Source organism: Phyllobates terribilis, unplaced genomic scaffold, assembly GCF_046119375.1.
Source record: "Phyllobates terribilis strain yellow unplaced genomic scaffold, ASM4611937v1 Scaffold_2__4_contigs__length_985480577, whole genome shotgun sequence".
Taxonomy (NCBI): Eukaryota; Metazoa; Chordata; class Amphibia; order Anura; family Dendrobatidae; genus Phyllobates; species Phyllobates terribilis.
The window spans coordinates 39196800-39215090 of NW_027362762.1; the positions used below are offsets into that span (position 1 = coordinate 39196800).

The 18291-nt window shown below is 46.1% G+C and overlaps 1 protein-coding gene across 4 annotated transcripts in view; it reads left to right on the forward strand.

Annotated features, from left to right (window-relative positions):
• LOC141190636 (piwi-like protein 1) overlaps positions 1-18291 on the forward strand; it is a 58839-nt gene that overhangs the window by 2362 nt on the left and 38186 nt on the right. For all 4 annotated transcript variants that reach the window (XM_073661240.1, XM_073661242.1, XM_073661241.1 and 1 more), the window contains exons 2-5: positions 10996-11082; positions 15439-15811; positions 16875-17000; positions 18030-18241. In XM_073661240.1, the coding sequence (XP_073517341.1) occupies positions 11005-11082; positions 15439-15811; positions 16875-17000; positions 18030-18241 (789 nt within the window). In that variant the 5' untranslated portion in view covers positions 10996-11004. The remainder of the gene's footprint in view (positions 1-10995; positions 11083-15438; positions 15812-16874; positions 17001-18029; positions 18242-18291) is intronic.

Here is an 18291-nt window from a genome sequence, read left to right on the forward strand (position 1 = left end):
ATATGCTACCAACTTCTATAAAGACTTCTATAAAGATCTAGAGCCCCCCCCCCCGGGTGGGGGGGGGGGCTCTCAGCGTCCATTGCTGAGTTGGGGGGGCTCTCAGTGATTGTTGTCTGGTGGGGGCGGCGGCTCTCAGCGTCCATTGCTGAGTTGGGGGGGCTCTCAGTGATTGTTGTCTGGTGGGGGGGGCCTCTCAGCGTCTGTGACCGGGTGGGGGGGGGCTCTCGGCGTCTGTGACCTGGTGGTGGGGGTGGGGGGGCTCTCGGCGTCTGTGACCGGGTTGGGGGGGAGGCCTCTCGGCATGTGTTGCCTTTTGCTTTTTTATTTACCAAGTTCACTATATGGTATAACTGACCTGGCAATCTGATTCTCCGGGTCAGTACCAGTACACAAATACCAAATATGTATAGGTTGGTGTCTTTTTTTGTTTAAGTGGTGAAAAAAAAAATGTGAAAAATATTTTTGTTTTCTGAGACCCGTAATGTTCTCATTTTTCAGGATGTGGGGCCAGGTGACGGCTTATTTTTTTGGGCGCCGAGCTGACGTTTTTATTGATACCATTTTGGGATAGATACAATGATTTGATCGCCCGTTATTGCATTTTATTGCAATGTTGTAGCAGCCAAAAAATAAATCTAACTCTGGCTTTTCGATTCTTTTTCTCTTTACGCCATTTACTGATCGATTTAATTTATTTTATATTTTGTTCTGACTCTTACAAATGCAGCAATAACAAATGTGTATTTTTTTTATTGCTTTTTTTTAATGGGGCAAAAGAAGGTGACTTCAACTTTGTTTTTTTTTTTCATATTTTTAAAACTTTTTTTTCACTTTTTTACTGTACTTGTTGGTCCCCTTAAGGGACTTGAAACTGCGGTCATCTTTACATAGCACTGCTATGTATAGAGAGAATCACTATCTCCTATGAACGCGCTTTCACAGGAGTACCTTCATGACAAGCACGTGGGTCTTCAGCAGACCCCCAACTCTCATGGCAACCCATTGGCACCCTTCGATCAGGTCATGGGCACACTGATGAGCTCGTGGAATGACACGCTCCCTGCCGGTGCATTAAATGCCACAGTCTACCCGCGACTGTTAGACACATGATGGCTGATTCAATCAGCTATCCTCTGCTGGGAAAGATGCCTGCATCAAAGGCAGGGACACAACTTTTGTCACGAAAGTCTGAAGACAATCTGTGATTGCAGATTTGTGACGGCTCAAATCATGCATTTCGCGTACTGTCTGGATTCTCTGGCAATGTGCATACTTCTGGCCACATTCCGACTAGATGGAAACAGTCTAGTCGGAATGTGTCTGGGAGTGTGCATATTGCATTCTTCATTCTTACATGTCAATTTTTTCAGCAGTTTTGAAGTGTTTTGCACCCACTCAAACAAGTAACAAATGTATGAAAAATGTATCAAAAAACACTTTTCTGCCAAGAGATGCAGAAATGTCTGCTGCAAATACTTAACGTGTGCACATATCCTTAATCTGTGTGTGCAATTAATTTTTGTTGCTGCAAACTTTTGAAAATTTTGCCGCTGGAGTTTTTCTTCCTTTTTTTAAAAAAAAACAAAAAACAAACATAACAGAGGCAGAAGAACGGAGCAGTTTTTTTTTTTTAGCCACTTCACAGCTTCTTGAAAGCCTCTTGTCTTCCATGTGAAATCTATATAGCTGGAATCTAGGTTACTAGGATGGTAAATTTAGACAATTGGTACTGCATTACTACCATGAAAAATGGAGACGTGCCACATAATGTACATATGGAATTTTTGGAAAAATGGAAAAGCAAAAAATTTTGCACTAGGATAATTTACAGTAGAAGGAAGGTATTAGCACATATATTGGACAATGTATGAGCCCAACAGCTAACGTCAAAGCGTACCTTTACTGTTGGGTCCCTGTCCTGAAAAAAAGCCAAACCAGAATCTCAATTTGCAGACACTGTGTTTCGGGGTATTGCCCCTCATCAGTGCAAAGTATGAGATCTGATTTGGCTAGGTGAAAGGTTCTGGACTGGAGTCTAAGTGGGTAGCGTTTCTCCTTGTGGAGAGTGACAAGCCAAGCATGGCGTGTCAGAGTGAGGAGACTTTTAAGCCATGCAATGCTCCTCTGGGAAATTAAATATGACATTATCTCTTGCCTAGCCAAATCAAACCTCATTCTTTGCACTGAAGAGGGATAATACCCCCGAAACAGTGTTTGCAAATTGAGATTCTTGTTTGGCTTTTATCATATTGCAAGACTCATTATAGAGTTGATATTTAAATTTGGGATTGCTGCTTCCAGTAGGTGGCGCTAGAATTCTAGTCCTTTTCCTCTTTGAAGAGACAACTTGCATATTTAATTTCTCAGAGGAGCATTGCAGGGCTTATAAGTCTCCTCACTCTGACGTGCCAGGCCTGGCTTGTCACGCCTCCACAAGAAGAAACGTTACTCCTTAGACTACTAAAACTTGAAAAATTCTTCCTATTCATTTCTATTCTAAAACCACTTTGCGGTTCACAGGTTCGGCTTTTAAGCATTTTTTTTTTGTTTTTGCTTCATGTTTTGAAAAACACTTTGCAGGAAGGTAAAAAAAAAGTGCTTGTCGCTTCGTTATAGTGGTTACTGATGAAAAACGCTCCAAACTTGGAGGGGGTTAAATTATTGCCCAGCAATAAGTAATGACTTGTTGGTCATTATTCATAAGGTTTCCCCTTTCCCCTTTCCCCTTTCCCCTTTCCCCTTTGCCCTTTGCCCTTTGCCCTTTGCCCTTTGCCCTTTGCCCTTTGCCCTTTGCCCTTTGCCCTTTGCCCTTTGCCCTTTGCCCTTTGCCCTTTCCCCTTTCCCCTTTCCCCTTTCCCCTTTCCCCTTTCCCCTTTCCCCTTTCCCCTTTCCCCTTTCCCCTTTCCCCTTTCCCCTTTCCCCTTTCCCCTTTCCCCTTTCCCCTTTCCCCTTTCCCCTTTCCCCTTTCCCCTCACGACAGCACACCTGGAGGTAGTCTCCCCATCCTAATTAGGGACAGGAAACACAAGAGGTTAAATAGCCCCTTCCTGCTACCATCCCCAGTGTTTTCCTGTCCCTATGGGATGAAGGTTAGCTAGGGTGGCTGTGGCCGGCGAGCAGGGCCCTATTAAATTTACCTGTGCCAGGCTGCAGGGAGCGATCGCCTCCGGCCTTCCTTCCCTGGCAGATCCCGTTCCCTCTGGAGCGGGACCTCCTCACTCGCCTACGGGTAAAGCTAAGTGGGGTTGGGGCTGGGGGCCTCCTGTAGCTCCCCAGCCGGAGTCTCCTCTGTCCTCCATGGCAGTGTTCTGGCGCGCATGCAGGATGCACCGGAAGTCGTGTATTCCGCCAGCGGGATGTCACTTCCGGTTGCGTTCCACCGTGGAACGCATGGGGCCGTGGTGGGAAATTCAAACTGGAAACCCAGGAATGAAGGATCTTTCACAGGATAGGTGGAAATTTGGTGCCGGATCTCTGTCTCTTCTATAAAAGACCCAGATGAGAAGACACCATTAGGGTAGGACAGAATATTCTGCTGTTATTTCAAAGCCTGCTTCTGCAGAGCCCAGCGCTAACCCGGCCCCAGTAAGTACTTAGGGGCAAGGTTGTTCCCCACTCTCTTTTTGAGCAGGATCCCAAATTGTATTTTAAAATCTCTCCTTTCTAATTTTAGGGAGACAAGGATCCTGCACCGAGAGTGGGAGAAAATGCTACAATTTGCAAATGTGCCATTTGTAGGAAAAAGATTGCTGCAGGGCATAAGAAACCCCTATGCCAGAAATGCACTAACAGCATCGTGAAGGAGGAACAGCCTTCCCTTATGGAAGAAGTCAGGGGAATGGTTCGGCAGGAATTACAATCCTCCCTAGTCTCTTTCTCGCAGTCATTTTCGCAAGCCAGAGCTGAGGGTCCATCTCCACCCAAAAGGAGAAAGTATACGGTTAGGGATACCTCTGATTCAGAAGAATTGGGATCCATGGAGGAACCTGAGGAAGGGGTTCTCAGTGAAGAACATAAGGAGGATAAGAAGTATTACTTTTCTGCCAAAAATATGGAAGAATTGTTGTTGAAGGTGAGACACTATGCAGGTGGAAGAGGAGAAGACGACCCGTACAGTTCAGGATGAGATGTTTTGAGGGTCTGAAATCCAAGAAGAAGTTAGTGTTCCCGGTGCATGACAACATTCGGAGTCTGATAATGGATGAATGGGAGTCACCTGAAAAAAGTTTGTGTTACGGGAGAAATGAAGACTAGATTCCCTCTGGATGAAAATACGGCTAAACTATGAACGGAAGTTCCAAAAGTGGATGTGCAAGTGGCAAGGGTAGCGAAGAAAACAACCCTTCCCTTTGAAGACTCGTCCCAGCTGAAGGATCCTACAGATAGGAAGATGGACAGTCTGCTAAGGAAGACATGGGAAACATCAGCGGCTTCACTGAAGATGAATATTGCTTCGACTTGTGTAGCAAGTCGAAGCAATATTCATCAACTAGAGGAACATCTCTGGAAAGATACTCCTTGGGAAGACCTCCTTGCATCTCTTCCTTTGCTACAGAAGACCACTGGATTCCTAGCTGATGCCTCAGCAGAGTCTGTCAGGATTGCGGCAAGATCGGCGGCCTTATCTAATTCCACAAGAAGAGCTCTATGGTTGAAGATGTGGAGTGGGGACAACGCATCAAAGTCTAAGCTTTGTTCCATCCCGGTTAAAGGAGCGTATATATTTGGAGCAGTCTTGGACGAGCTATTGGAGAAAGCATCCGACAAGAAGTCTCTGCCAGAGCCGAAGATTTCAAGGAACGTCAGGAAGAGACCATTTCTCCCCCCTCAGCAGCAACAGCAGCAAGCATTTCAGTATAGAGGCAAGGGTAAAACCAGTCGCTGGAGTTACCCAAAAGAGGGAAGACGAAAGAATATCTTTCAAAGTTCGAGGCAAGACCGACAATGACGCCAAGAAGGTAGAAGGCAGGATTGCAAGCTTCCTTCCACAATGGCAGCTAATATCTTCGGACAGGAAGATCCTGGACATGGTGGCGGTAGGAGCCGAAATAGACTTTGCTACCTTCCCTCCAAGAAGGGTAGAAGTAACGTCCTTATCTTCTGCAAGATTACAAAAGATCCTAATGACAGGTATTCAGAATCTTCAAAACTCAGGAGTTATATCACCAGTGCCTTCCATGGAACAAGGAGGAGGTCATTATTCTCGAGTGTTTCTGTTGAAAAAGGTTTCAGGTTCCTACAGGATAATCCTCAATCTAAAACCTCTCAACCAATATGTGAAATACAGAAGGTTCAAGATGGAGTCAATAAGGTCCACGATTCTGTTGATTGGGAAAAGATTTGTCATGGCAACGATAGACCTGCAAGAGGCATACTATCATGTGCCAATTCACCCGGCCTACAGGAAATTCCTCAGATTTGCCGTAAGTCAGAACCAATACGTACTCCATTTTCAATTCAATGTACTCCCCTTCGGAATTTCGTCGGCACCCTGTCTATTTACAAAGATCATGGCAGAGGTGGTAGCTTGTCTAAGAAGGTGGAATATCAGCATCGTCCCCTATTTAGACAATTTTTTAGTGATGGCTCCCTCCGTTTCAAGTTTGAAAAGAGACCTTCAGATGACCTTAGGGATTCTGGAAACATTGGGATGGCTGATAAATTACAAGAAGTCAGATATGATTCCCTCCACCAGGAAGACTTTCTTGGGAATTCTCCTGGACTCTCAGCAGCAAGCCTCTTTTCTGCCAAAAGAGAAACAAATTCAGTTAAGGTCAAAAGTTTATGCACTGAAGAACCGGAGCGGAGTTTCAATAAGATTCGCCATGTCTGTCCTTGGGACCATGACCTCATCTATTCAAGCGGTACCTTGGGCTCAAGCGTATTCAAGGGTCCTTCAAAGCTCCATACTTTCCTGTGTGGGACAGATCTCCAAGTTCCCTCACCAGCAGGATTCATCTGCCAGAGAAGGTGAAAGCATCTTTAAGGTGGTGGCTCTGTCCTGGAAATCTGGAGAAAGGTTCAGCATGGATTCAACTTCCCTTGTTATCGGTCAAAACAGACGCAAGCAAAAGGGGATGGGGAGCAGTAGTCTCCCACGTGGCCTTTCAAGGAGTCTGGTCACAAGAAATTGCAGAACAATCCTCGAACCGAAGAGCTGAAAGCGGTGGAAGAAACCCTATGGGCGGCCAATTCTCTACTTCAGGGGTCAATTTCAGGGTCTACTCGGACAATATGACAACTGTAGCCCACTTAAGACATCAGGGAAGTACGAAAAACAGGAGATTGCAAATGGTCTCAGAAAGGATCTTCCACTGGGCGGAGCATCATCTGCTATCTTTGTCGGCTCTGCACCTGAGGGGCTCCAACAACTATCAGGCAGATCTATTGAGCAGGAAAGATATTCATCCTGGGGCGTGGAGTCTGAACTCATATTTCAGATGATTGTACAAAAGTGGGGATATCCAGATGTGGATTTGTTTGCGAACCAGAAAGAGCTTTTTTTTTCTCCTTGGACCCCGAGGATTCAGCAACAGGGATAGATGCATTCGCTCACCCTTGGGAAGTTGGTCTCGCTTATGCTTCCCCCCCCCCCCCCCCCGATTCCGTTGATTCCAAGGACCTTACAAAAAATCAGGTCAGAAAGAGTCAAGACGATTCTAATAGCTCCAATGTGGCCAAAAAGAGCATGGTTCGGAACATTGAACAGTCTAAAAATGGAGGATCCGTTAATGCTTCCTCAAATCCACGATCTGCTGCATCAGGGCCCGATCTACCATCCGGCCCCTCAAAATTTGTCTCTAGACAGAGGCTTCAGTGGAGATGATCCATAAACTGCAGAGAAGCAGAAAACAGGTCACAAATTCTATCTATGAAAAAAATTTGGAAAGCTTTTAAACTATGGTATGAACCTCGTCTATTAGCTCCCTTTCGGCCTGACATGGCCCGAATCTTGGAGTTCCTGCAGAGCTGTCTGTCTAAAGGTTTGAGATCAAGCACACTTAAGGTCCAAGTCTAGGCTTTAAGCTCCTATTTTGATACGGATTTGGCCCAGAACAGATGGATTGGGAGATTCATGACAGCTGCTTCTTGGATAAATCCAACAATAGCTAAAATAGTTCCACCTTTGGATCTCAACATAGTTCTTGGAGGCCTAGCTATGCATCCTTTCGAGCCAATAGCCGAGGCACACAGACAAATTGTCTTGGAAAGCGGCATTGCTTATAGCTCTGACTACAGCCAGGAGAGTGGGTGAAATCAAAGCCCTGTCCATCAGAGAACCTGTATTTTGGAGGACAGGACCCATCCTCCAGTTGGAACCTTCTTTTCTTCCCAAGGTGTCGTCTGATTTTCATGTCTCAGCCCATAATTCTCCCGTCCTTCTGTCAAAATCCATCAAATAGCAAGGAAGAATTCCACGCATTGGTCATAAGAAGTACTATAATCCACTACTTGAGTCAGACTGCAACTTGGAGGAAGGATCAGAACTTATTTGTTCAATATGGAGGCCCCAATAAAGGGAAGAAGATTGCAAAAAATACGTTGGCATATTGGATTAAAAAAGCAATTTGTGAAACATATAGTTCAAAATTTGCCTCCTCTGGAATCCTTGAAAGCTCATTCTACTAGAGCTATATCTGTCTCTTGGGCTGAAAAGGCTAGTGCATCCATCGAGCAGATTTGCAGGGCATCTACGTGGTCGTCTGTCCATACCTTTGCTAAACATTTATAGATTAGATGTAATGTCAAAGATTTATCATTTGAAAGGAAAGTCCTTCAGGCTGTTGTCCCTCCCTAAGATTCATTCTTTGGTATTACTCTAGGTGTGCTGTCGTGGAGGGGATTGGAGAAAATAGAATTAGATTTACCGGTAATTCGGTTCCGAAGACCCTCCATGACAGCACGGGTAATTCCCCACCCTTTCCTTGTTGATGGAAAAATCCTTGGTGTAAATAAAATATTTAGAGCATTCATACTGTGTGGTCCTTTGAAAACACTGGGGATGGTAGCAGGGAGGGGCTATTTAACCTCTTGTTTTCCTGTCCCTAATTAGGATGGGGAGGCTACCTCCAGGTGTGCTATCGTGGAGGGTCTTAGAAACCGAATTACCGGTAAGTCTAATTCTATTTTTTTTTGTGTTCCTTTGTTGTTTCCTTTTCCCATTTGTTGTTTCCTTTTCCCATTTGTTGTTTCCTTTTCCCATTTGTTGTTTCCTTTTCCCATTTGTTGTTTCCTTTTCCCATTTGTTGTTTCCTTTTCCCATTTGTTGTTTTCTTTTCTGCTTTTCTTATTAAAGAGCTTCAGTGCTCACGTTTTGACACCTTTCCTTCCTGCTCCGCTTTAGGGCTCTTTCACACGTCCGGATAATTCCAGTACTGGAAAAACCAGTACCTGAGATGTCCGTGTTTGCCTGTGTGGCAACCGCGTGCCACATCAGGATCACGCGTACCGGCGTCTGGGAATCAGCGGTACAGTTCACGCTGTTCCCAAGCTCCTGGTGCTGAAGGCATCTGTCATCATTGTCCCCTGCTTGCGCTGCGATCAGCACCAGCAGGGGACAATGTTGACAGTTGTATTCGGCCCCTGATTTATCCAGCAAGTGTATAAATAATAATAAAATAAACACACAATACTCACCTGTCTGACATTGTCCCACTATGTAATCCATCTGACTGACAATTCTGCATCAGCGTCTGCAGTGGTTTGAGGCGACTGCATACGCTGAGAAGCAGATGACAATGCCTCGCTCCAGCGAGTGGGGTCCTGACCTGTGTTGAGCTCACTGAGCGGTGTACTGTCTTTCAGTGAGCTCAGCGCAGGTCAAGGGCCCGCTTGCTGTAGTGATTCATTCTGCCTGATCCTCAGCATGTGCGGTCACCTGTTGGTTAGATGGATTACACTGTGGGACACTGGATTTTTTCAATCAGGTGAGTATGAGGACTTTTTTATTTTATTTTTACACTTTGACAGTGGGAGCAGAATACTTTTATCAACATTGTCCCCTGCTGGAGCTGATCGCAGCGCAGGCAGGGAACAATGATGACCGCTACCTCCGGCCCCCGGCACTCGGGAACAGCGCTAACAGTCCGAGGAAACACACTGACATGTGCGCAGACCCAATCATTTGAATGTGTCCCCATGTGTCAGTGTCTCCGGTACCTGTGAAAGAGGCCTTGGATAGTAAAAGGAGAAGCGGCTCTGCAATGTTTTGAATGTGTGACCCGCTCTGTCATTCGTGGTCGACAACCTAGTAATTTAGTGCAGGGCAGAATCTATTGCTGGCGATATAGGCGCCGATATATTGGGATTCCTACAGGGTTTGAGAACCAGATCTACTTTATCGGGGTAGATCTGAAGGCTACTTGAGCATAACATGCACACATCTGAGGATGATGATATAGCCCTTCTGTGGGAAAGCCATTTTTTTTCAGGTTGTTTTTTTTCCCCTTTATCTGATGATGCATTGACCTCACGACCATGTCAGAGTCCTAGTCTACCTCTGCGTAGAGAACAGGATGGGAAGATCTCGGAACTTGTATGGGAAGCAAACTCTTCTTTGTTGGAACGATGTATCTGTAATGTATCGCTCAGATGAGCGTTTGATGCTCTCCAGTGGCTTGAACTCGATCGTGCTGTAGGTAACTGATCACGTGTCCTTTTTATGTCCGTAATATATTGCTTTTAAGCCTCAAACGAGACTTTCCATGGCTGATCATTATTTTTCCATCTGATTCCCTCTTGGAGTCTGAGGATCGTAGGGCACTGTCGCCTACAGTGTATCTGTTCTTTTCTAGTAAGCGTTTTCTCACACTCCAGAGCTGGACTCACAGCTGCACTGCTCAGTATTGCCCAGTACTTCCTCTGTCTGGAAGGCGTGAATATATCTAATATTTGGAGCTCCAGATGTTCCACATTGTCATAATTACGTGGTAATATTCTGATGCCTGTAGTCATTAGCAGGAGTTCAGGAGCTGAAATCATCCCGTCATGTTTTATATGTCCCTGTCATTTCAGGTGACTTTTCAGAATTGGCTGTCTTATGAGAAAACCCCCTATTTCTGGCCACCATGTTAATTGTATCCTACATTTTTTTTTACCAGTGTTACCCTCTGCAGGATCAGTCTCTAATTTTCGATAGTGTCCGAGTTAGTGCATGGAGACTAGCTGCTGTAATGTCTCCCATATACAGCATAAACAGACACGAGGGATTACTGCTCCCTTGTTATTTTGTTGCACATGTTCAGAAGCAGGATGGAGCAGTAGTGTATATGTGAATCCAGCTCTGGGGTAAGATAAATGTTACAAGAAAGTATCTTCAGCCTAAAAGATGTCATAGAGCAGTGTAGCTGGGAATCCAGCTCTGGGGGTGGAATGAAACTTACTAGAAAGCATCTTAAGCCTAGAAGATATTATAGAGCAGTACTGAGCTCTGGGTTGAAACAGTTACTAGAAAGCAGCAGCATGGAGGACATCATACAGCAGCACTGAGCAATGTAGCTGTGAGTCCAACTCCGAGGTGAATCAAACACTTACTAGAAAGCATATTCAGCCTAGAAGATATTATAGATCAGTACTGTGCAATATAGCTGGGAATCCAGATCTGGGATGAGATAAATAAGTTACTAGAAAGCAAGATGCAGTATATTGAACAGCAGTACAGAGCAATGTGGAAATCTAAATCCAGCTCTGGGGTGAGATGAAACACTAGAAAGCAGCAGCATGGACGAAACTATACAGAGGTACAGAGCAATGTAGCTGTGAGTCCAACTCTGAGGTGAGATCAATCACTTACTGGAAGACAGGCCTCTCATTGATCACCTCCATATAGCCTTCAATAGGCAGCTGTAATCTGGTCCCTCAGTGAGCCTGCAGTCAGTCTTGTCTTAAACAAGGTGCTCCTTTTAGCAGTTTCAGAGTGAATAAGTTAGTAGAGTTATATTTTTTTTTATTTTTTTTAATTTATATATTGAAATTGATCTGTTTCCTTTGCAGAAGTAGAAGATGAGTGGACGAGCCAGATCCCGGGCCCGCGGCCGAGCTCGCGGGCAGGAACAGGCCCCGCAAAGACCACCTGGACAGGTTTTATACCCCACACCCATTAACGCTCTTAGTAACTCCTGCTTTTCTCAGAATGGGGGGGGGCTTCAGCTGTTTTGCCCCTTGACTATATAATGCCGAGACATTCTTCCTTTCCAATAGAGAACAAATAATCTGTTTTATCATGATAAGTACTAGGGCGTTGTGGTCTTATATTCTGCTACCTTGCTATGCGATGCTAAGGTTCCCTCGTCTGTGGGAATAGACATCTTGGTCATTAACCCATGGTTGGTAGTCTTTGGGGGGAGGCAATGATGTAAGCACTACAGCTCCCACAATGCATTGCAGTAGAGGTTTCATGGGAGGATCATGGGAATGATCTCTGGGTCAATTGTGTTTTTTTCTCCTTTTTCCCATGACAGCACCACCTGAGAGAGGGTATCTGCCCATCAAGGAAACCTACTGAATAAAAGGGCGGTACGTCTCCTCCACCTCAGTTTTGGTTTCCTGTCCTTGAGGGAACTTAAAGTGAGGATGGTACTGAAGAAATCAACTCACCCATGTCTGGCTGGTGTCTGCCAATGTCCGGGACACTGACATGACTGGAAGCGCCACTGCCGGCCAGGAGGTTGGTGTGTGGCTGCGTGCAGGCGGAGACCTCTTTGCCAAAATGTCTCCGGCTGTCCCGGGTCTGCGCCTGCCGGGGCACTCTTGTTTTGGTGTGCCTGGTGTCAAGCACGTCAGAGACATGGTTGTCCGTGTTTGCTGGTGGTGTAATTGGCGCGCCTCGATGACGAGTGTGCCGGAAAGCGATTTGCGTCGGTAAAATGCTGGGTCTGCGCGTGTGCCGTGTTTGCATGATGGCTCCCTGCACAAAGCACACCTAGGAAAAAAAAATCGTAAGGATCTTTCCGGGGGAGGGTCCGGAGACTAATGCTGAAGGTATGGCTGTGGTGGTCCCTCATGCATTTAATCTAGGTATGACCACCGGAGTGTGACTTGCTCCAGCTTTCCCTTCTTGCTAAGCATGGGATGTGCAGGAAGAGCAGCAGCAGCCACGGCAGCTTCATCGTCAAGGACACAGCAGTGGCAGGTGTAGGAGTGGCAGTAAGACCAGCCAGAAGAACAGGGCAGGTTGTGAGTCCACCGCCTCCAGGGGAAGAGAGACCATGCGAGCTGATCCAGCCTCCGACTCTGTACCTTAGACTGAATGGCACAGTCGTGAGTGATCTTCGCGAAAGTTCATGTTAAATAGGTCTCTTTCTCTCTCTGTATTCTTTACTAAGAAAGACCTAAGAAGTGTACCTCAAAGCAGAAAAATATGGAATGTGCTCTAACTTACCCAACACACATCTGAAGAGACTCTGCCCAGGTTGCACTCAGAAGACTATCTCTGAAGAAACCCCCAACTTCGCCATAGATCTAAAATCCATAACTAGGTTAGAAGAGAATGACTCCATTAAATCACTTTTTCAACAGGAAAGGGGTAATAGGGAGAAAAAAAAAATCTAAACGTCAGAGGGAGCAATTGGCTCTGGAAATGGAAGTTTTGAACCTGGTGCGGAAATGAGTCCTGGTGGAAGTACCGGCGGAGGAACACTGAACCAGAAGGGCTTGAACAGATTTCTAATCTATAGGCCCTTCAAAATGGAGTCTATAAAATTGTCCATAAAGATGCTGTTCCCAGGGTGCCACATGAGCGTGCTAGACCTGAAAGACTTATTACCACGTCCCAATCGATGTGGATGATCAGAAGTTTTTGAGGGTTGGAAGATCAGAAGTTTTTGAGGGTGGCCTTGCACGTGAACAAGCAGGTCAGACACTTCCAGTTCGGAGCTCTACTTGGCCTGTCCATGGCTCCCAAGTTATATACAAAAAATTATACTGGAAGTCACAGCTCATCTCCAGGAACAGAATACCCTAATCCCATATTTGGACGATTTTCTAGTGGTCGGCAGGTCAATCGAGCACTGCAGTTGTCAACTGATAGAAGTCAGGACGAGCCTGGCCAAACTGGGTTGGCTTCTAAACCTAGAGAAATCAAAACTGGAGCCACAGAAGGTTGAAGTCTATCTTAGGTTTTAGTTTGAACGTAAGAGAACAGACCTGGTTTACTTCCGGAAGAAAAGATGATCAAGGTCATGGCCTTAGTGTCTCAGCAGCAGTCACCAAACTTTACCACGACTCCTTAAAGGGCAATGTCACTACTAGGGACGATGACTTCTTGTATTCCAGCAGTCCAATGGGCCCAGATACACTCCAGGCGATTGCAACAGGACGTTCTAAGTGGCGAAAAAAGTCTGTTTAGAGGGAAAGTTAACTACCGATTCCATGTCACATGGTGGCTGGAAATAGAAAATTTTTCACTAAGAGTCCCTTGGTCACATCAGATCGAGGATATAAAAACAGATGCCAGCCCTGATGGACGGGGAGCGCATCTGAGGGATTGTGTGTAGTCCAAGGAATCTGGTCAAAAAAACGCTGATGACGGTAAAGAATGCAATAGCAGAGTTCATGTTTGTGTATATTATCGGACAACAGTAGCCTAAATCAACCATTAAGGGGGCATAAGATCCCACTCTCTGGTGGTAGCAAAGGAGATCTTTCAGATTGCAGAACAGCATCATTCGATACCAACAGCGTTACACACAAAGGGGGAGGAAAACGAAAGAGCAGATTTCCTGAGTCGGAACCAACTAAGACGAGGAGAATGGGAACCGAAGCAAGCGATATTCCAACAGATTGTGGATCATTGCTGTCTGCCAAATATAGATCTGTTTGCAAACAAGCAATACAGAAAGATAGAAAGGTTCTGCTCTGTAGATCCAAGAGAAAAACTCCACGCAGTGGATGCTCTGCAGGTTCCTTGGGACTTCGACCTGGCCCTATGCCTTTTCCCCAATTGATGTTGATTCCTGCAGTGTTGAGGAAAGTCAGGAACAAGCAAGGATCATTCTGATTGCTCCATTCTGGCCCAAGAGGCCATGGTTCTCGTGGATAAGGATGATGTCTGTATCAGATCTATGGATCCTCCCCAGATGTGCCGGATCTCCTCAGTCAGGGTCCAGTTTTCCATCCGCAGAAGTCGGGCCTTCCATTTGACAGCCTGGAATTTGAGGTCATCATTATTCGTTCAGAAAGGGTTTTCCCCAGATTTAGTCTATACTCTGCTTAAAAGCCGAAAACCACTAAGATATATGATAGAACCTGGGCAAGGTTCTGGTCTAGTTTGGGGAAAACCTTGGAAGGGTAAATGCCAATTAATGCCATATTAGAATTCCTCCAGAAAGATATGTACATGGGCCTATCTACTAGCAGTTTTCTGCCCTAGGGGCCTTGTATAACTATAATCTGGCATCTGATAGATGGATTTTTAGATTCATCAAGGTATGTGACCCCTTTGAACCACTGGAAGGATTCAGTCAAGACGCTTACCTTTAAAAACTGTGATATTGGTGGCTCTAACTTCGTCCCGTAGAGTCAGTGACATGCAGGCATTGTTGGTTAATCATCCGTTTACGCAGATTTCTGAGGCTAGGATTGTCTTGAGTTGGGTCTGCTCTTATCTCCCGAAAGGGACCACAAAATTCCATAGGAACCAAGAAATAGTTTTCCCCTCGTGTTTTCATAATCCAAAACATAGAGCGGAAAGGAGACTGCACACCCAAGACGTTAGACGGGTTCTGATAGAGTACCTGGCTAGGACAAAACTATTGAGGAAGAGTGAGGCCTTCTTTGTTTCCTTCCAGGAGGTTAGGAAAGGCCTCAAGGGGACAAGGTGGTACCCTATGTAGATGGTTTAGGGAGGCCACAGTAATGTGTCGGCTCCAGAGAGCTTGAAGGCTCATTCTACCAGGGTCGTGGCGACCTCCTGGGCAGAGAAGGCGGAAGTGTCTATCGACCGGATGTGTAAGGCGGCAACATGGTCCTCTCCTTCCACCTTCTATAAACCTTACCGACTTGATCTGTCTTCCTCTGCTGATCTATCCTTTGGGTGAAAGGTGTTTCAAGTGGTGATCACTCCCTAAGCTGTTTGTTCTATAGAAATCTCTCAAGTGGTGCGGTTATGGGAGAAGGGGGGAAAAAAAATCCCCTTATATCCCCCCTTTCTCTTTTATCACTGGTTGGTGTGCGCTGCTTAAAATTGTGTGTATAGTTAGGAATAATGATGTTTGATTGGTGTTGGTTGTACAAATCACTGTCTGGAGGTCCTCTCATGCTCTGAAACCCAACTGAGGCGGACGAGAGGTACCACCCTTTTTTTTCAGTAGGTTCCAGTCCTTGATGGGCTGCTACCCTCTCTCGTATGGTGGTGTCATGGGCTCTGTAAAATCCCGTTACCAGTAAGTAACTACGATTTTTTCCTTACTATATTTGATAACTCTCTCGAATTTACAGGCACAGCAGCCCCAAGGCCCCCAGCCGGCAGTCAGACCACAGCAGCCCCAAGGCCCTTGGCAAGCAGTCAGACCACAGCAGCCCCAAGACCCCCGGCCAGCAGTCAGACCACAGCAGCCCCAAGACCCTTGGCCGGCACTCAGACCACAGCAGCCTCAAGACCCCCGGCCAGCGGTCAGACCACCGCAGCCTCAAGACCCCCGGCCAGCGGTCAGACCACCGCAGCCTCAAGACCCCCGGCCAGCGGTCAGACCACCGCAGCCTCAAGACCCCCGGCCAACAGTCAGACCACCGCAGCCAGCTCCTGAGCCTCTGCTTGTCGGAAGAGGGCGCCAGAGAGGTCCACCAGCAGCGGAGAGACCATCGCCCGAAGGTGTGTCCCTAAAGTTCCATTCTTAAGTGCACTCATTAAAGGGTCAATATTGACTTTTAGGATTGCTGCTTCCTATAGGTGGCGCTAAAGTTCTAGTTCTCTTCCTCTCTGAAGACAATATGCACATTAAGTGCGAAATCTGATTTAAAGGGTTCAGGAATGTGGTTTAAGGGCAAAGGGTTACAAAACCTAAAAATCCTGCAAAACATAAGTTGATGAGAAGATGTGCATCATTTGTGACGGATGCAGCCAATCACTGGCCTGAGCAGTCACGTGGCATTACATGTAGACTTTACTACTGAGGCCAGTGATTGGCTGCAGTTATCACATGGACGGTGGGTGTGACGTTATAGTTGCAGGATGACTGGTAATGTCACCGTTGAGTTGTGTGGGCTTTAATTTTTTATTTTTTTTTTTAATTCATTTTATAACATTTTGCTTTTTTGTTTTCTTTCTTTAACCCTATCCCGACCGATGAAGTGCTGGTACACCTCATATGTGAAGCAGGTGTATGGAACGGTGTTACATAGCCGAAACCGGTCTGTAATAGCAGAGATCTGAGCCAGCTCTGGTCACTGCTGCTGAAACCGTTTAGATGCTGCTGTGATTCTTTGACGGCTGCATTTAATCGGTTGCCGCCTTTGTGGCGTATGTATGTATGTATGTATATAAATGTATATTATATATTTATACACTTTAATAGAAATTTTTCAAACCATAAGTAATTAATCTATACAGTTAAAATCCCAGACACAATCCTTTAAAAGTTTAATCCCAATTTGGCAAATGATCACCTATTCACAGGATAAGTAAGAATTTGTTGGTTGCGGGGGGTCCTGCTATTGAGCCCCCTTGAGTCCTTGGATGGGTGATCTATTGTGCCCTATTGGAATGGAGCAGTGACCGCCGGTGCGGAGCGTCTCGCCGGATGCCTTCTGTCATTGTAGTCGTGCCGCCGCTGTGTAGTTTTGGGGGCCCCCTCCTGTCCGTGCTGTGGCCCCCCGTGTGTGGGAGGCAGACTTTTTTTATTTAACAGGTTAGCGAGCCTTTTTCTCTCGTTCAGTTCTGCAGGTTTCAGCCGGACTTGCAGAAGTGTCTATCGGGGAACGGGGCGGCCGCAGACGCGACTTCCATGACCTCGGGGTGAACACCCGGCAGACTATCGAACACGTCCAAGCATCGAAAGCTGGTAATCATTTCCTCGAATATTTTTCCTTTTGTCGTGTTATTTTTTTTTTCCGTTCTGTGTCAAGCTGGATGACTAAAATGTGTGTCCACCTCCTGGGCTTGTGATCTAGTATTCTCCACCTGAGGGTTAAAACGTTGCATGTCTCTGGTCCCCAAATCTTGCTGGGTAGTTGGAGTTTTTTTTATGCCCAAAAATTGGACGCGAGTACTGCGTTTTCCCCGGGTCCATGCCTGTTTTCTGCCAATGCTACTATTTGCTTTTCTGCTGTAGCAGTCACATCACCGCTGCAGCCAATCACTGGGCGCGGCAACTCTTACTGTCTACTTGATTGACTGACTGCAGCAGTAGTGATGTGCTCTATCAAAGTGACGTCGGTACTGCAGCCAGACGAGAGCAGCGGTGAGGGTCGGGTGCTGGGCTTGGGGTGGGTGAGTAATTTGCTTTTTTTTTTTATTTTTTTTTTATTAGTTTTTGATTGTTTGGGAGACCACTTTTCTAAAAGTGGGAAGCCCCTTTAAGGAAGCGTCTCTCCTTGACTCCGGCTTTCTGCCAATTCCAGTTCTGGGTTCGGCATAGGAGAGCGTTTCCGGTGTCTGAATTAGACAAGACCTCTGCGTGAAGGGGGCTGGCTGACTGTTAACTATAATGCATTAGACAGCCCCTTCTCCATAATGGCTGATTCATTCACAGAGAAGGGGACTGGCTCATATATTAAGATGAGTCAGTCAGGCACCCGGTTCACACACGGCACATCGGAAACTTACCTTTTGTCGAGCAACAAACCAGTAAAGCTTCCAAACTTAGGCCCGCGGTGGATGCCGAACCGCCGGGGCACCTGGAGTAATTAAGCTTTATTGGGAAGTTATATTTTAACTTTTTTTTTTTTTTTTTTCCCCCCAAGAAACCCTTTCACCTTGTGCTGAAGGTCCTCCCACCATGACCCTTGTGGGAGTCAACACGGTGTCTTAAGAAAACCACTGAATGGACAGAGAAATACCAACATATAACCATCTCCCCTAATGTCTGCAGGCGCCTCTGGAACCAAGATTGATCTGGTGACCAACCACATCAAGCTGGTGTCCCGACCACAGTGGGCCCTGTACCAGTATCACGTTGACTTCAACCCCAACATGGAGTCCAAGCGTTTGCGGTATGCCCTCCTGTACCAGCACGAAGAAACCATCGGGAAGGCGCGGGCGTTCGATGGGACGGTGTTGTTTTTACCAAAAAGACTGAATAAGGTAAAGTTGTACCAAGGAGAAGCGGGTCATCGATGGAGACGAATGGAGGT